Below are 15,410 nucleotides of genomic sequence, written 5' to 3' on the forward strand. Positions count from 1 at the left end.
AGAACTGCCCCACAAGGTTTCCAAAGAGCAGCTGGTGGATTCAAACTGCTGACCTTTTGGTTAGCAGCCGACCTCTTAACTACTATGCCACCAGGGCTCCATTAAGTTATATATGCCAGGCAAAATGCTAAGCAGCTGACATACTTATCTCATTCAATTATCAAAATAACCCTACAAAATAGGCATTATTATTGGCATTTTACAGATAATAACAGTAGCATAAAGAGTCCTGGTGGCGATTTGGCTGCTAACCAAAAGGTTGGTGGTTCAAACCACCCAGCGGCTCAATGGGAGGAAAGACCTGGTGACTGCTCCCATAAAGATTACAGCCTAGAAAACCCATGGTGCAGTTCTACTCTGTCATATGGGGTCGCTGTAAGTCAAAATCGACTCAACAGGACTGAACAACAACAACCGCAGCAAAATTATATAGCACTTATTATCTGCCAGGTACTGATCTAAGGACTTTATAAACATTATTTAATCCTCATAACAATACCATCTGCCAGGTACTAATCTAAGGACTTTATATACATTATTTAATCCGCATAATAACTCTTTATGGTAGGTACTATTATTACCCACATTTTACATATGATGAAACTGAGGAAGAGAGAGGTTACACAACTGGTCCCTCATCACACAGTAATGTGGTATAGTTCTTAACCAATACTTTCCCTGGCCAAGTGTGTTGCCATAGTGGGGAATATGATAGTCCTAACTGAAACAAACAATCATACCCATAACAGCCAACCGAAAAAAATCACTAGGACCTAGGGAATGGGGAAAGGGGTCTTAAAGATTTTAAAAGAATGCCCTAGAAGGAGGGAGGTAAATAGACTAATATTTATTGAGGGCATACAGTGTGCTGGGCCATGAGTCAGGCACTTTACATCCATGTTTTTTTAATTCAACCTTTCCAACAGGCCCATTTGTAGGTATTGTTAAGACATTTTATATATGAGGAAATGTAGGCCCTGAGAAGTAAAGACCTTGCCAAATCACATGGTACTATCCAGATTCCAAAATGAGGTCTGACTCTAAAGCCCCTGCTCTCTGATTTGTTCTGCATCCATCCTTGGCCCAGTCTCATTTCTATAAATGACTCAGATAAGGGCACTGGGACATGCTGACCATAGAGAGGGGGGCCTTCAGCTAAGAGAATAAATATATGGTGAAACAGAACAGAGATCCAAAGATCAAACAAGATGGAGCAAGGGGCTAGTAGAATGGTATTCAAAAGCAACAGGCTTTGGAGTCAGACAGACAAGGGTGTGAATACCAGGTTCTATTACTTACTGTTTGGAATCCACGCAAGTTACTTAACTTCTTTGAGCCTTAATTTCCACATACGTAAAATGCGAATAATACATCACAGAATTGGGGGGGGGTGTAATATTTGTAAAGTTCTTGGCACATAAAACTCAACTAAAGGTAGTGAACAATTACATTAAATCTAACAAATTGAAATTTCAGAAGGATAGGTGCAAGAAAATAAATTTTAAAAGCACCAGATGAGGCTGAACAGAAGCACATAAGAAAAGACTTAGGGATCTTATTTGACTTGAATCTATGAGTCAACAATTTGCTAAGACTGCCAAAAATTACTGTGAATTTGGAGCACATTACAGAAACAGTGTCCAAAACAAGGACGCCCAAAACAAGGAGGCCTATCAGACTTCATTTGTAATACTGTCTTCAGTTCTGAGTGCTAAACTTGAAGAGGGCCACTGGCAAATTAGAATCAGTCCAGAAAAAGATCAGAATGGTTAAGAAGCTTGAAAACACAGTAACTAGTCCCCTCCTTCCTGGTTCTATCTTCCTTTCACTCCATACAACTGAAACTACAATTGGCCCATCCCAAAAAAACTAACACATACTCACTGTCTCTCAACACACACACATACACACACGCACAGCACACTTCAGATTCAGCTCTGTCCCAGTCCCAAAGCCACAAATGGACCTGACCGGAGTGATTTGAGAACTTCTAGTTCAAAATTCTAGGACTCAGCATGTAAGACCTGCTGCTTATCTGGCCCTGGCCTTGTGTACCAAGTTTAACAACTGGCCCTGCTTCCTTCCTGAGATCCAGCCCCATCTTGTGCCCTGGGTAACTGAATCCTGAGTCATAGTCACATACTCAAGAAACTGGGCCTCTGAATGTCTCCTTGATCCACAGCTCCATTACTCCCTCAAGGGAATACAGCTGGCCAGGAGACTCCAATTAGGAAATGATAGTCATCTCAGAAACTAATCTCAGACCTCAGCCATTTCAAACTCACTAGATCAATACTTCCAAATCCAAGGAGGCTCTCAGATAAACTCAGAGATAAATTCATATTTGCTTACAAAATAGTATAAGTTGATCAGCTTATTGTACCTAAGAGGCCATTTGCAAACCTACAAAAAAGGAACCCAGGAAAAGCTGCCTGCAACCTGGCCATCCTCACTGCAGTGCCCCATTTTTAATTCCAATTAGAATTGAGCTCAACTCCCTGGCAGGACCCAGACAGAAAATCTGGTAACTCCTCGGTCCAGATTCTCAGGGCAGCGGACGGTGGAGTAACATGAGCTTCCCTATGCAACAGCCTTGTCAAAGCTGGCAGGTTTTCCTGGCTGAATCAGAACAGCCTGTGTCTCATTTCACTCAATACTCCCTTGGAAGTCAAGCATCTCTCTAGGGAACACAATCTGCAGTGGACATCAGGTGTCTCAATGCCCTCTTTTTAACCACGCAGACATCCTAGTTCCATTTCTATTTCTCAAGTGGACAGAGGCTCTGCTTTCTTTGGATGAGAGAAACCATGGTAAATGCTAGTCTTTGAGAACTCTGCCTTACTGCTCCTCTCCCAGGGAACAGTACAGTTCTAATCCAGAATTAGATGTTTCCTGGAGCTTTCATCCAGTTCAGAATAGCTCTACACCTAGTTCCAGGGCCAATTTGTAAATTAGCTCTTCCCTTCCTGAAGTAGACCTGGATGTCTAAACTCACTTCCAGATGGTTCCCTAACCAACATGGCAGCACCCTGGGGACTCTGGATCAGCAGTCCTCATACTTGAGCATGCATCAGTATCACCTGGAGGCTTGTTAAAACATAGATTGTTGGATGCCACCCGCAGAGTGTCTGATTCAGTAGGTCCAGTGGGACTCAAAAATTTGCATTTTTAACAAGTTCTTACTGGTATGCTGATATTGCTGGTATGGGGACCACAGCTCTAGATCAACAATATTTCAAGTCATTCCCAGAACTACACTGGGGGGTTGGGATAAGAAGAAGATGCTATATATTTGGGCTCATATGCATCCTATGATGTGTTGTCCTACACAGGAAACTCCTTATTCTTACAGAGTAAACTTCAATTGGATCTCACAGGTTAAGTATTCAGGAGTTTAAAACATGACAATTCACATTTTAACGAATTACCATATATATATCCTGTAACCAAGAAATGGTACTTATGTAAGAGATTCTAGGCCCAAGAGCAGCAGTCAAACTAGATGTGGGAGTAATATCTATTTCTCTTTTCTTTCCTTTGCCTCACCAGCTGCATCATTAAAACGTGTAAAGCACTTAGAACAGTGTTTGGCACACAGTGAGCACTCATTAAGTATCTGCCATTATATTATCGCAAGTTTTGATGTGGGCTTTTACCAGTATCTGTCGCACTGGAAGGACAGCATGACAACAATTATAGGTTCCAACTACTTTCCAAGTTCAAGTGGTTCTAGCAGTTCCATTCAAAACACAAGTTTCCAGTTGCTTCTAATATTCTCACAAAATCACCTCCAAGACTAGCATTTCCCCAGTTTGATGTCAACTAAGAAAGAAAATGAGGCTTTGGATGGCTAAAGAAAAAAAAAAAACGGGGGTGGGGAGTGGCTTTCATTTTTTTTTTTTTAATGTCTCTGATAATCTAATTTCTTAATAATGCTGAGTTTAACACATAATCAAAACAGCATACTAGCATTCATCCCAGAAATGTCAGATGGCTTCTCTAAAACATTTAGAATCCTAACCTAAAGAGGTTTATTTTTTAAAATAAAAAAAGTATACTGGAAAATCCTGTATATTTTAATCTGGCTAGCTAGATCACTTTTAATTCCCTGAGCTAGCCAGAAATATCAGTTTCTCTTCATTTTTGGGCTTTTCTAGGTATGAAGAGCTAGGATCTCTTTAGTGAGGCAAACAGCTATTCCAAAAACACCTGTTTCCTTGTGCTCATGTACCATATTCAAGGTTTCAGGCCCTTCTCTGAGTAACTGTTTTTCTTCCTTTATGAGTCAAAGAAAGAAAATGTAGAAACTGTAGAAAAGAAAAAAGCAGAAAATTCCAACACCCCTTTTCTTGGAAAATTCTCTTCCTCTTCAACTATTACCTTAGTGTGTGTGTGTGATTTACATGAAAGTTTACACAGCAAATTAGTTTCTCATTCAAAAATTTATACACAAATTGTTTCATGGCATTGGCTGCAATCCCACATTGTGTCAGCACTCTCCCCCTTTCCCTTTCCACCCCGGGTTCACTGTGTCCGGTTGTCCAGTTTTTCTGTCCCCTCCTGCCCTCTCATCTTTGTTCCTGGGCAGATGTTGCCCATCTGATTTCGTATACTTGATTGATCTAAGAAGCATGTTCCTCACGTGTGTTACTGTTTGTCTTATAGGCCTGCCTAATTTTTGGCTGAAAGGTGAACTTCGAGAGCAGCGTCAATTCTGAGTCAGAAGGGTGTCTGGGGCCATAGTCTTGAGGGTTCCTCCAGTCTCTGTCAGACCAGTAACTCTGGTCTTTTTTTGTGAATTTGATAATTTGTTCTACATTTTTCTCCCACTCTGTCCAGGACCCTCTGTTGTAATTCCAGTCAGAGTGGTCGGTAGTGGCAGCGGAGCACCATCTAGCTCTTCTGGCCTCAGGGTCATGTTGGCTGTAGTTCATGTGGTCCGTTAGTCCTTCGGACTAATTGCTCCCTTGAGCCTTTCATTTTTTTCCTCTCCTTTGCTCCAAAATAGAAGAGACTGATAGTTGTATCTTAGATGGTCGCTCACATCAACTTTTACATTTGATGAGAGTTGAAAATCTGGCAGCTTAAGTATAGACAAAAACATTAGTAAAGTGAAGGTGATATTAAAAAAATAATGAAAACAGCTATAGTTTCATCCCAGCACTGGTAGACAAACCATATATACTTCCCCATTATGCTGATAATAATATTTGACGATTAAACCCTACATATAGAAGACTAAAGACTGGTTTTATAAAGGCAAAGGAAGAGACCCATACTATAAAAGGTAGTCAGAGACCTACATGAATCTCCACATTATAGTATGTAATTTCTTTCATAAATAAATGTACAGTAGTGGTTAAGAGCTTAGCTGCTAACCAAAAGGTTGGCAGTTTGAAGCCACCAGTCGCTCCTTGGAAACTCTATGGGGCAGCTCTAGTCTGTCCTATATGGTCGCTATGAGTCAGAATCAACTTGATGGCAAAAGGTTTCTGGTTTTTTAATACATTCTTCAGCAAACATACGTTGAACCCACAGAATGTACACTAAGGATGCAGAGAAGAGCGAATCCCTGCCCTCACTGTGCATAATAGTTCCTCTTCCTTGTTGGGTACCCTACAATTCAAGAACTGCTTAGAACTAGACAGCAAATTCCTGAAGGAGAGGGAGCCCCTCAACCCAGCTAAACAAGGACCTGGCACATGGCAACGGACAGTAAACGATGCTGAATAAATGAACAAACTGTATTTCTACTTATGATCTTAAAAAACTTGCTCTCCGTTGACATTAACATGCAACAGCAAAGGGACTGATACATAATGATCACCTCACTCACTGGAGGAACAGACAGTGCATGGCAACACTCAGAAACACTTGGAGGAGAAAGCAAAGATGACACTTCACATTATTATCATCCCAGGGCAGGGCTCAGTAGTGTTCTGCTGCTCATATAAAATCTCTCCACCTCTGAAAAGCCCTGCAAAGACTGTGGAAAAGAGTGCATCTTATCCTCTGTGATGGTTATGCTGCAAAATAATTGTTTTAGACTAGAGTTTTTCAGTTTATGAAGTCAATCACTGAAGTATTCAGGAACACATAATTAAATAAATACTAAATGTGTTAAGCAAAGATCTATCTTTAACTTAAAAGTTAACCAATTAAACTTGTAGGAGTCCCTGGTTGGTGCAAAAGGTAACGCACTAACTGCTAACTGGTTCAAGTCCACCCAGAGTCGCCTCGGAAGAAAGGCCTCGGGATCCTGGCACTATTGACATTTTGGGCCAAATAATTCTTTGTTGTGGGGGCTACCCTGTGCACTGTAGAATGTTTACCTGGCCTCTACCCACTAGATGCCAGCAGCACTCCCCAGTCATGACAACCAAGTATATCTCTAGACACTGACAAATGTTCCTTGGGGGTAAAACTGCCCTGGTTGAGAACCACTGAGATAAACAATGGAATCAGAATTTTTTCACAAAAACTGTTTAAATAAGATATGGAAGATGATACAAACTGTCAGACTTTGCATTCTAAGTATGAGTCATTTTTAGATCATCAGATGACCTTTCAAAGTTTTATCTAAAAAAAAAAAAAAATCAGTATGTCTAAAGATAATCTATAACCTAGAAAGAAAAAATTACCCAATAAAACAGAGGATGGTGCAAAAAGTGTTAATGGCATAAAATAAACTATAGGCAGCTTCTCTACCATTTTACTCATACACAAGAACTGTCAGAATATTGCTACATAGTAATATTCTTTATTTTTCTCCATAGTCTTACCTGGAAAAAATTGTTTCTTATAGCACAGAGGGCAAAAATACTATTGTCACTACAAGAATACTATTTTACTATTTATTGAGCAATTTGTTAACTACAAGGATTTTACTTTATTTAAATTAAGCAGGTTTTCCAAAAGTTCCTTGAGGAAAGAACAGACAAAACAGACTCAGATTCAGAAATAAAATGCCTGGAGCCTCAAAGAAAGTTGGGGATTCCTGAGGTCTACCTGCTCATCATTATCACCTCCCAAAAGGCCCAGGTTCCACTTGTAAATCTTTCTGTTTAGAGAACGTCCAGGTTTGCATTAATCTTAAATACTGGGATTTCAGCACTTAATACCATAATTCTAAACTGTATATACAGCAGTTTTGAATAAAATGTTACTGTTTTTAATTATAGAAGAAGCATATGGTCATTGTAGAGACTCTAAGGAGTTCCAGGATGGTGCAAATGGTTAATGCACTCGGCTGATAACCAAAAGGGTGGTGGTTTGAGTTCACCCAGCAGCACCTGGAAGAAAGGCCTAGTGATCTCTAGGGAATACAATTCTATTCTGACTCACATGGCATTGCCATGAGTCGGAACTGACTTGACAGCTACTGTTTTTTTTTTTAAAGAATCTAAAAAGCCTATTTTTAAAAAGACAAATACAGGTCATGCAATAATGAGGTATATAAAAACATACGTAAAGGTAAAGAAACAAGGCAGTCTCAACACCAAATGAGCCAGTTGTTCAAGTAATTAATAGATTAATGTCCCCAGACACTTCACTCCTAAAGTCATAGGTGGCTCTTTTTAGAACCTGCCCACCAATTGTGGGAATAAACTCTAGTTTCTCAATAATTCCATAAGTTTAGTTTGATCTGTGCCACCTGTACTAGATTAAAAAATAAATAAATAAGAACTCTGTGTGTGTGTGTGTGTGCACGCGTGTGTGTGATCTGGATGAGTTTGGCATTGCAGAGGAAACTGGTACATGTAACAGAAACTGCCTTTCCCAGAGAAGAATGGAATGCTTTTCTCGGAAGCGGAAACCAAAGCAAATGTCCCCTCTAATCTATTGTTCTGGTCTCATCATTTTATAGTCTAAGCCTCAGAGAGAACCAATTCTTAATAAAGGCTTCTCATGGGTTCTGGAGCTTTTCAGCCCTCCCCTATCCCCTGGCCCCGCAATCTACATATCATCTCTGTTAGGTTCTTAAGAGACCTTTTTTAAACTCTGATATGAAAAGTGCTAATTCCAGCAGGCACAGGCCCCCCAGCAGTGGGGAGTGAAGGCTAAACTACCTGTTCTATGAAAATCTTCCCCTATTCCAAAGGAAGAGGAATAGAAAGCAGTGACTATTCCAGTGGCTGGGAGAATCTGGGAGGCGCAAATGGTTAAGCGCTCAATCATTAAGCCAAAATGTTCGCAGTTCAAACCTACCCAGAGGTGCCTCAAAAGACTGGCCTAGTGATCTCCTTCTGAAAGGTCACAGCCTTGAAAACTCTATGGACGGCTCTACTCTGCACACACGAGGTCGACATGAATCAGAATCCACTGATGGCAACTAACAACAACATTCCAGTGGCTAGGAAGGGCAACCAAGAAGCTGTTGTGTGCAGAAATGTACACGCGGAAAATGTTATAGTAATTAATTTGGACAAAGAAAATGCCTCTGATTACGTGAGCTATCAAGGCAGGATGGTAGAACATAAAGTGTGAAATGAAATTGCACTGGAGGTTTTAGTACGTGAACAAATAATCACAGTTAGAGGCTACTTCAAATCTTAGCACTGCATTGGACCAATCATTCAGATAGAAAATGGAGTTTTATATTTAGAAAACAAAGTTGAAATACCCAACATTACTATGTCTTTTCCAAGACAATAAAGGCCCAACTCAGAAAATGAGATTCAAAAGTACTGATCAACAATCAGTTTTAACTTTTAGCTTTTTTAAAACATTTCCACTGTAGAGTCCCTGGGTGGTGCAAACGGTTAAGCTCTTGACTACTAGTCAAAAGGCTGGCGGTTCAAAACCCACCCAGAGGCACCTCGGAAGACACACCTGGCAATCTGCTTCTGAAAAACCACAGCCTTGAAAATCCTACAGAGCACAGCTCTACTCTGAAGCACATGGGGTCACCATGAGTTGGAAAAGATGCAACAACAGTTTCAAATTAAACAGTTCCGCTCCTTTGTAAAGTAGGGTCTATCTAACTTTTCAATTCATTAATAAGTACTAGAGGTAAGGTTCTTGCAAGAAAACCACTGGTCCCTTAATATTCACAAAACTAAAGTCCAAGACCCTTGATAGGCTCAAAAATTTTAAAAGACTAAAATTTTCACACCCAAATGGGATTTTACCTAATTCTTAGATACTGGCAATAATGAAAATAATGACAATTCTTCACCTTTCTCTCCTCTCCTTTTCCTCTCTGGAAGACCTCAATATAACATCATGAATCATTTGGTCCTTGACGTATGGTTACTTCCGGGGGGACAGATGACATTTAGCACAGGACATGTGAGGCTGTGGGAAAAGGGAAGTTCTTGGCTACAAGAAGCAAGACAAAACCCCCGCCCTTGGGAAAAGTACCAAAAATCTCTGAAGTCCACTGTAGAGCAGTTTAGTTTTTAGCTTTAAAAGATTCCATTACAAGAACACAAACCACAGCATGGAATTAGAACAGGTTTTTGAAAGCTACCCTATAAAGATCCAAGTAAACTATCTTCTAGTGCACAGAAGAGTCCATGCTAGCTGTCTACCCCCAGGGTAAATATGTTTTTCCCCTTGCGATTGGTTTAAGCTAACCTGGTCAAAAAAAAAAAAAAAAGACTATCACAATAATAGCTAACTTTACTAACGGCTTACTATGTAAACACTGGACTAAGTGTTCTATAAGCATTAGTTTATTAATCCTCACAACAAAGCTCTAAGCTCGAACACTAACTCTAAAGTAAGAGAATTTCTTTTAGAGGCTTTAACAATAAATCTTAGTAGATTAGTGTTACAGTTAGGAAAACAAAATCATTAATTATTTTTAGAAATTTTTTTCCTCTGTGAGAGAAGCAGTATAGGGGTATTAAAATCATTTTTGGTTTAAAATAAAAATATGAATAACTGTATAAATACTTTAGAAAACTACTCTATTGTCCTATCTATCAATCATTACTGTGATATTCGTGCACTATCAAAGACCCTAACAGGTTCAAATTACTGAATTCAAATGTCTTAGAGTCCTAATTAAGACACTTCACTTTATGACTTATTTCAAGGACAAAAAGTTCTCTTCACAATTTATGTCCAAAAAGACAAAAATGTAATCCAAGCAGCCTCATCTAATTTCCTCTGGATTACACAGACACAGAACAGTAGGATAAAATACTCCATTCCCTGGGGTCAAATTAGTTATAATTTAGCAAATTCAATAAAATTACCCATTTCAGGTCAAGTTACAAATGTGAGTGCATGCTTTGGAAAAGTGAAATTAAAAATTAGTTACTGACATAAAGAAGGTTAGTACTGCTATGTAGAAATTACCCTTCACACTGCCAAATTTACAACTCTGCGAGCCCATTAAGAAAGCCTTTTATATTAACACATAAACATATCAAAAAGAGAATGTATTAGTGACACAAAAACACCTTGGATTTTACAGTTTAGAGAGAATATTCTTCATATCTGGCTGCAAGAATAATAATTTCTCTTGTGCAAAAGAAAAAGAAGATACAAAGAAAATAAAATTCTGATTGTGACCACACCTCAAAATGGACAGCTGCCAACACTATCATAAAGAACACTTTTCCCAAGAGTAACTTCATCACAATTTCTTGCATACATTGTATGATGTGTGCCTGCTGGCAATACAGAGTTTTGAGTAAAGTCTTCCAATTTTTTTCCTCTTTCTATATACATCTTTTAAATCATGCTTTAAGAAGCATCATCAAAAGCAAACACATACCCAAATCCACAAAATTAGCTATTATATACTACCCACTTAGACACCTTAGTAAATTGGCTAATTGCTTCATGGGAAGTAATGTCGTATAATAGAGGGGCCATTGGCAGTGGAGGCAGAATGACCCAGACAATGGCTGACATGTGCGCAATTTTTTTTTCTCAGTCTGAGTTTTCTTGTTTGCAAAATGAGGGGACTAATTCCAATCTTGCGAGGATTAACTGTATGTGAAATGCACAGAGCCTGACTGGAGGCAAGAGCTCAGGAAACAGTTACTGTTATTCATGTATGCTCCTTAAGGGCAGAGCACATTTTTTTCTTGTAAGCCAATTGCAGGCTCTGTAATTATTGAGAACTGAAAACTATAAAGTCAAGAAGCATCAAAGTAATGAAACCAAGGCCATGAAACACTTTTTATACAAACTATCGAATGGGAATCTAATTTGCTCTGTAAACTTTCACCTAAAGCGCAATAAAATTTAAAAAAATCAAAGTTACAAATGAGGATTTGGTGTGTCAGTTCAACACATGGGTAGATAGGAAATGAGAGTATGAAGTAATAATGATGACCCACTAAAAAAAAATATATCAAACCGTATATCAAAGTGAGCAATGTCCTTAAAAAAAATCAGCCACTACAATGGTTCTGGGGTCTTAAAAGCTTGTGAACAGCCATGTAAGATGCATCAATTGGTCCCAATCCACCTGGAGCAAAGCAGAATGAAGAACACCAAAGACACAAGGAAAATATTAGCCCAAGAGACAAAAGGGTCACATAAACCAGAGACTCCATCAGCCTGAGACTAGAAGAACTGGATGGTGCCTGGCTACCACTAATGACCACCCTGATGGAAATACAACATAGAGTCCCTGATGGAGCAGGAGAAAGGTGGGGTGCAGAACTCAAATTCACTAAGAAGACCAGACTTAATGGTCTGACTGAGACTGGAGGAACCCCAGAAGACATGGCCCCTGGACTCTCTGTTAACCCAGAACTAAAACCATTCCCGAAGCCAACTCTTCAGACAAAGATTAGACTGGACTATAAAACATAAAATAACACTCATGAAAAGTGTGCTTCTCAGTGCAAGTAGATACACAAGACTAAATGGGCAGCTCCTGTCCGGAGGCAGGATGAGAAGACAGAAAGGGATAGGAGCTGGTTGAATGGACATGGGAAACCTAGGGTAGAAAGGGGGAGTGTGCTGTCACATTATAGGGATTGCAACTAGGGTCACATAACAATATGTGTATAAATTTTTGTATGAGAAATTAATTGAAGCTTTAAACTTTTACCTAAAGCACAATTTTAAAAAATTAGCCACTACAAGAGATGATGCTGCCTTCGTACAAATTACATGCAAAAGTACTCTTCATTCATTCCTCAGTTATTTCCAGAATGCCCATTAAGTGCCAGCATTATGCTAGGCAATGTGCAACATCCTCTTAACTAGGACAGTCTCAATCCTCATGGAGCTTATTACAGTCATGTAATCCCACAAATAAGCGTAAATGTGCAGCTGTGATAAGTGCTGTGAAGGGCAGGTACATGGTTCTCTTTGAGCCAGTAGCAAGGGATCTAACCTAGATGAGAAGATCAAGGAAGGCCCTCCTGAGGAAGTGAAAGCTGAGAGATGAAGGATGAAACGGGAGTTAACAGTGGGAGGTATTTCCAGAGGGAAAGAGCTTGTGCCAAGACCCTATAGGAGGAGGAAACATGGCAAGAATGCAGGACATACAGGTCAGTAGGCCTGGAGCACAGATGAAGTGTGCAAATTAGCTAGGGTACTGGGCTGAATAAGGACCTAGACGTTGTAGACCATATTAAAGAGTTGCAACTTGATCTCAAGAGCAATAGAAAGCCGCTGAAGATTTATGAATGCTTATTTTGAGGGCAGGCAAGTTGAGGGAAAGATGCAATCAGATTTGTGATATGCAACTTGACTCTGGCTTCTTGAATAAGAGCTAAAGGTTTCTGTCTTGTATAACTGGATGGAAGGAGGTACCCTTCAGGAGAAATCTGCCCCAGAAAAATCTTTAAAGCCCAAAGAGGGCTTAACTGCATTTCAGTTTTGCCTGAAACTGTGTTAACCCAGTTTGATCTCCTATCTTACCTATGAAATGGGGTTCCAAGAGATTTTTTTGCTAGTTTCCAAAATCAAATTGATTCTTAAAAGTATCAGATTTTCCAACACAGAAGATATTTCAAAGATTCTGCCACAGTTTTGAAATCGACTCCAAATGAGTTCCAAAACTGGTTTGAGCAATGGGGCAACATTACGGAATGAGTGTGTCATTTCCTATTACAACTACTTTGATGAGGTTAACATGCATTTGCTCCCGTTAAATATTTTAAAGAAATCTTAAGAGTACTCTTCCTTATGTGATATTAAACTAAAAGATGAGAATATCAGGCATTACCATAATTAGAACTATTCTGCCTTCATGTTTGTGTTTCAAAATTTTGAAATGTCTATAGAAAACTTGGCATTTTGTAGAAAACAAAAGGTATGATTAAAAAAAAAATCCTGACCTTGACATATAAACATTTTACTATTTCCATCCAGTCCTCTTTAATGCCCATTGCATTCATTCTAATGTGAAAGACAAGATTTTTACTAGTTAAACAACACACCTGTATATACATACACTATATACAGAATAAATTCAAGTTAATATCATTACTGATACTTTAATATTCACTCTCCCTGGTTGTATTTTTTAATTTGCAACTTAATGCCATTTTCATAATAGGATAGTGCTGCCTTTAAGTCTTAGAAACATAGAAACTTCAAATCTGACTAACCCAAGGGAAAAAAATTAAAGAGACTTGCCCCTTTATAATCAACCTAATACATCACACCTTAGTACTGAAGTATTGCACTAATTCTGACAGGATGGCCTAGGACTCGTGTTTCATTAACACTCAACTGCAGTTACCAGGATGTTACCACTTCTTGTACGTAGCAGAATTCTTTTTTTTTCCCATGCTGATTTTATCTCAAGGCATCAAAAGACAAGACTGTGATCTGAGGCCAAACATGAAAAACGCCATCTCCACAAATGAGGAGAAAACTCAAGGGCTTTTTTTTTTAAAATCAGGTCTTAAACAAGCCCATTAGCCAATATGAGTTTGTAAAGCTGGATTGTCTTCACACTAGGGATTCCGCTAGCAAATGTGGTCCTTGAGAACAAGGGCTGAACAGCTTCAAATGTTCACCTTTTTCTTTTTTCATGTCTTTAAAAACAAACAAGCAAACATGGAATCAGACTGTAGCTATATTTGAGCATAGCTAAGGCTGGGTATGGGCAGTGCCAAGGAAGATACAGCGAAAAGCCTTCAAGGTTCCCAATCCTGACTATCAGACTTTCCTGTCTTCCTCAGATGGAGTGGTCTATGTCTCCACAGCTGGAATGTGGAGGACGGAAAGTTATAAAGGCCTTGGCCTTTTCCCTTCCCCAAGCCCCCAAATTGATACCGCAAACCACTTCCTACTGGGCACTGAAAATCATAAGCTTTAAGGGACAATGGAGCTCAATGTAGGCTTCAGAAAGATGGAGGCAGTCAGAAGATACGGGGGTAGGGAGTGAGGGCGAGGGGATGCGCTCAGACTGGGATGAATAGGGAGGCCAAGACCAGGATCTCCAGATTCCAAGGCAGCTCTGCCACAGCCCTCTGAGAAGCTTGAGGGGCTCATCTGAAAACCCAGGGCATCTATGCACCCAGTGCCTATCACACTCCCCCCAAATCTGGGGCTTTTCCTGCTCTTAAAAAACCACAAACCCTCATGAAAAGCAGCAATACATTTACGGGCAGTGGAAGGGCCGGGGTAACTGGGTGTTCTGCAAACGTGGGGGTGGAGGGGAGAGAAAGGGAGACCCCTCCCCCCCAGTTCGAGGAACTTTAATTACCACCGGGATAGCGGGGGGCAAAATAAGACCTATAAGCCTCCGCAAGGCGCAGTGTCCAGCAGCGCCCCCAGTTTCGGGGGATGACGACCCTGGGCGCGGCCGTCGCGGGGAAGAGGCCACCCTGCGGCCTGGCGCTGGAGCAGGGACGCTGCGGGGCCTGGGCCGCGCGCGGGTCGCGGCCCGAGAGCGCGGCTTCGGGAGGCAGAGGCCGGCCTAGGCCTCCGGGGCCCGACACACCCACTGCGGCCACCGCAGCCCGGCTTACCTGCTCCTCCTCTGGGGTCAGCTCCGGCGCCATGTCGGGCCGGGGCGCGGTCGCGGGCTCCATCCCGCCGCCGCCCCGCGGACTGAACTCGACCGGGAGCGCGGGGAGCTCGGGCTGTCGCCTCCGCTTCCGCGTCCCGCGCTCAGCAGCCCGAGGTCGGCTCGCGCATGGTCCAGCCAGCGGCGCCCGGCGCCCGCGGCGGCCGCAAACGCCGCTCCTGTCTGCGTACGTAAACCTTCCCCGAACTGTCGCTCCCTTTTGAGCGGAAATCCTTTTTTATTTTCTTCGCTCTTTCCCTCTCACTCCCCCTCCTCTCCCGGAAAAAAAAAAAAAATGCTGGCGAGGAGCTTATAGTCAACCGGGATTGGAAAAGGAGATATTAAATAAAGGACTTTTAAAGGCCGGAGAGAAGGGGCGGCGGCGGAAATTGCCCCAAGGTCGCCGGCCTCCTCGGTGTCCGGCCTCCTCCGCGGCGCTCCCGCGCCCGCAGACGTGACGGATCCTCCA

At 41.1% G+C, this 15,410-nt stretch overlaps 1 protein-coding gene across 3 annotated transcripts in view; it reads right to left on the bottom strand.

The window, feature by feature from the left end:
- PTPN9 (protein tyrosine phosphatase non-receptor type 9) overlaps positions 1–15,175 on the bottom strand; it is a 91,389-nt gene extending 76,214 nt beyond the window's left edge. Inside the window, exon 1 of one of the 3 annotated variants that reach the window (XM_023729837.1) lies at positions 14,904–15,100. In XM_023729837.1, the coding sequence (XP_023585605.1) occupies positions 14,904–14,966 (63 nt within the window). In that variant the 5' untranslated portion in view covers positions 14,967–15,100. Of the gene's footprint in view, positions 1–14,903 lie in introns of all 3 variants that reach the window. The other 2 variants (XM_023729838.1, XM_004374759.3) reach the window with 2 other exon arrangements.
- Positions 15,176–15,410: the final 235 nt, after the last annotated feature.

This window comes from Trichechus manatus, unplaced genomic scaffold (assembly GCF_000243295.1).
Source record: "Trichechus manatus latirostris isolate Lorelei unplaced genomic scaffold, TriManLat1.0 scaffold00030, whole genome shotgun sequence".
Taxonomy (NCBI): Eukaryota; Metazoa; Chordata; class Mammalia; order Sirenia; family Trichechidae; genus Trichechus; species Trichechus manatus.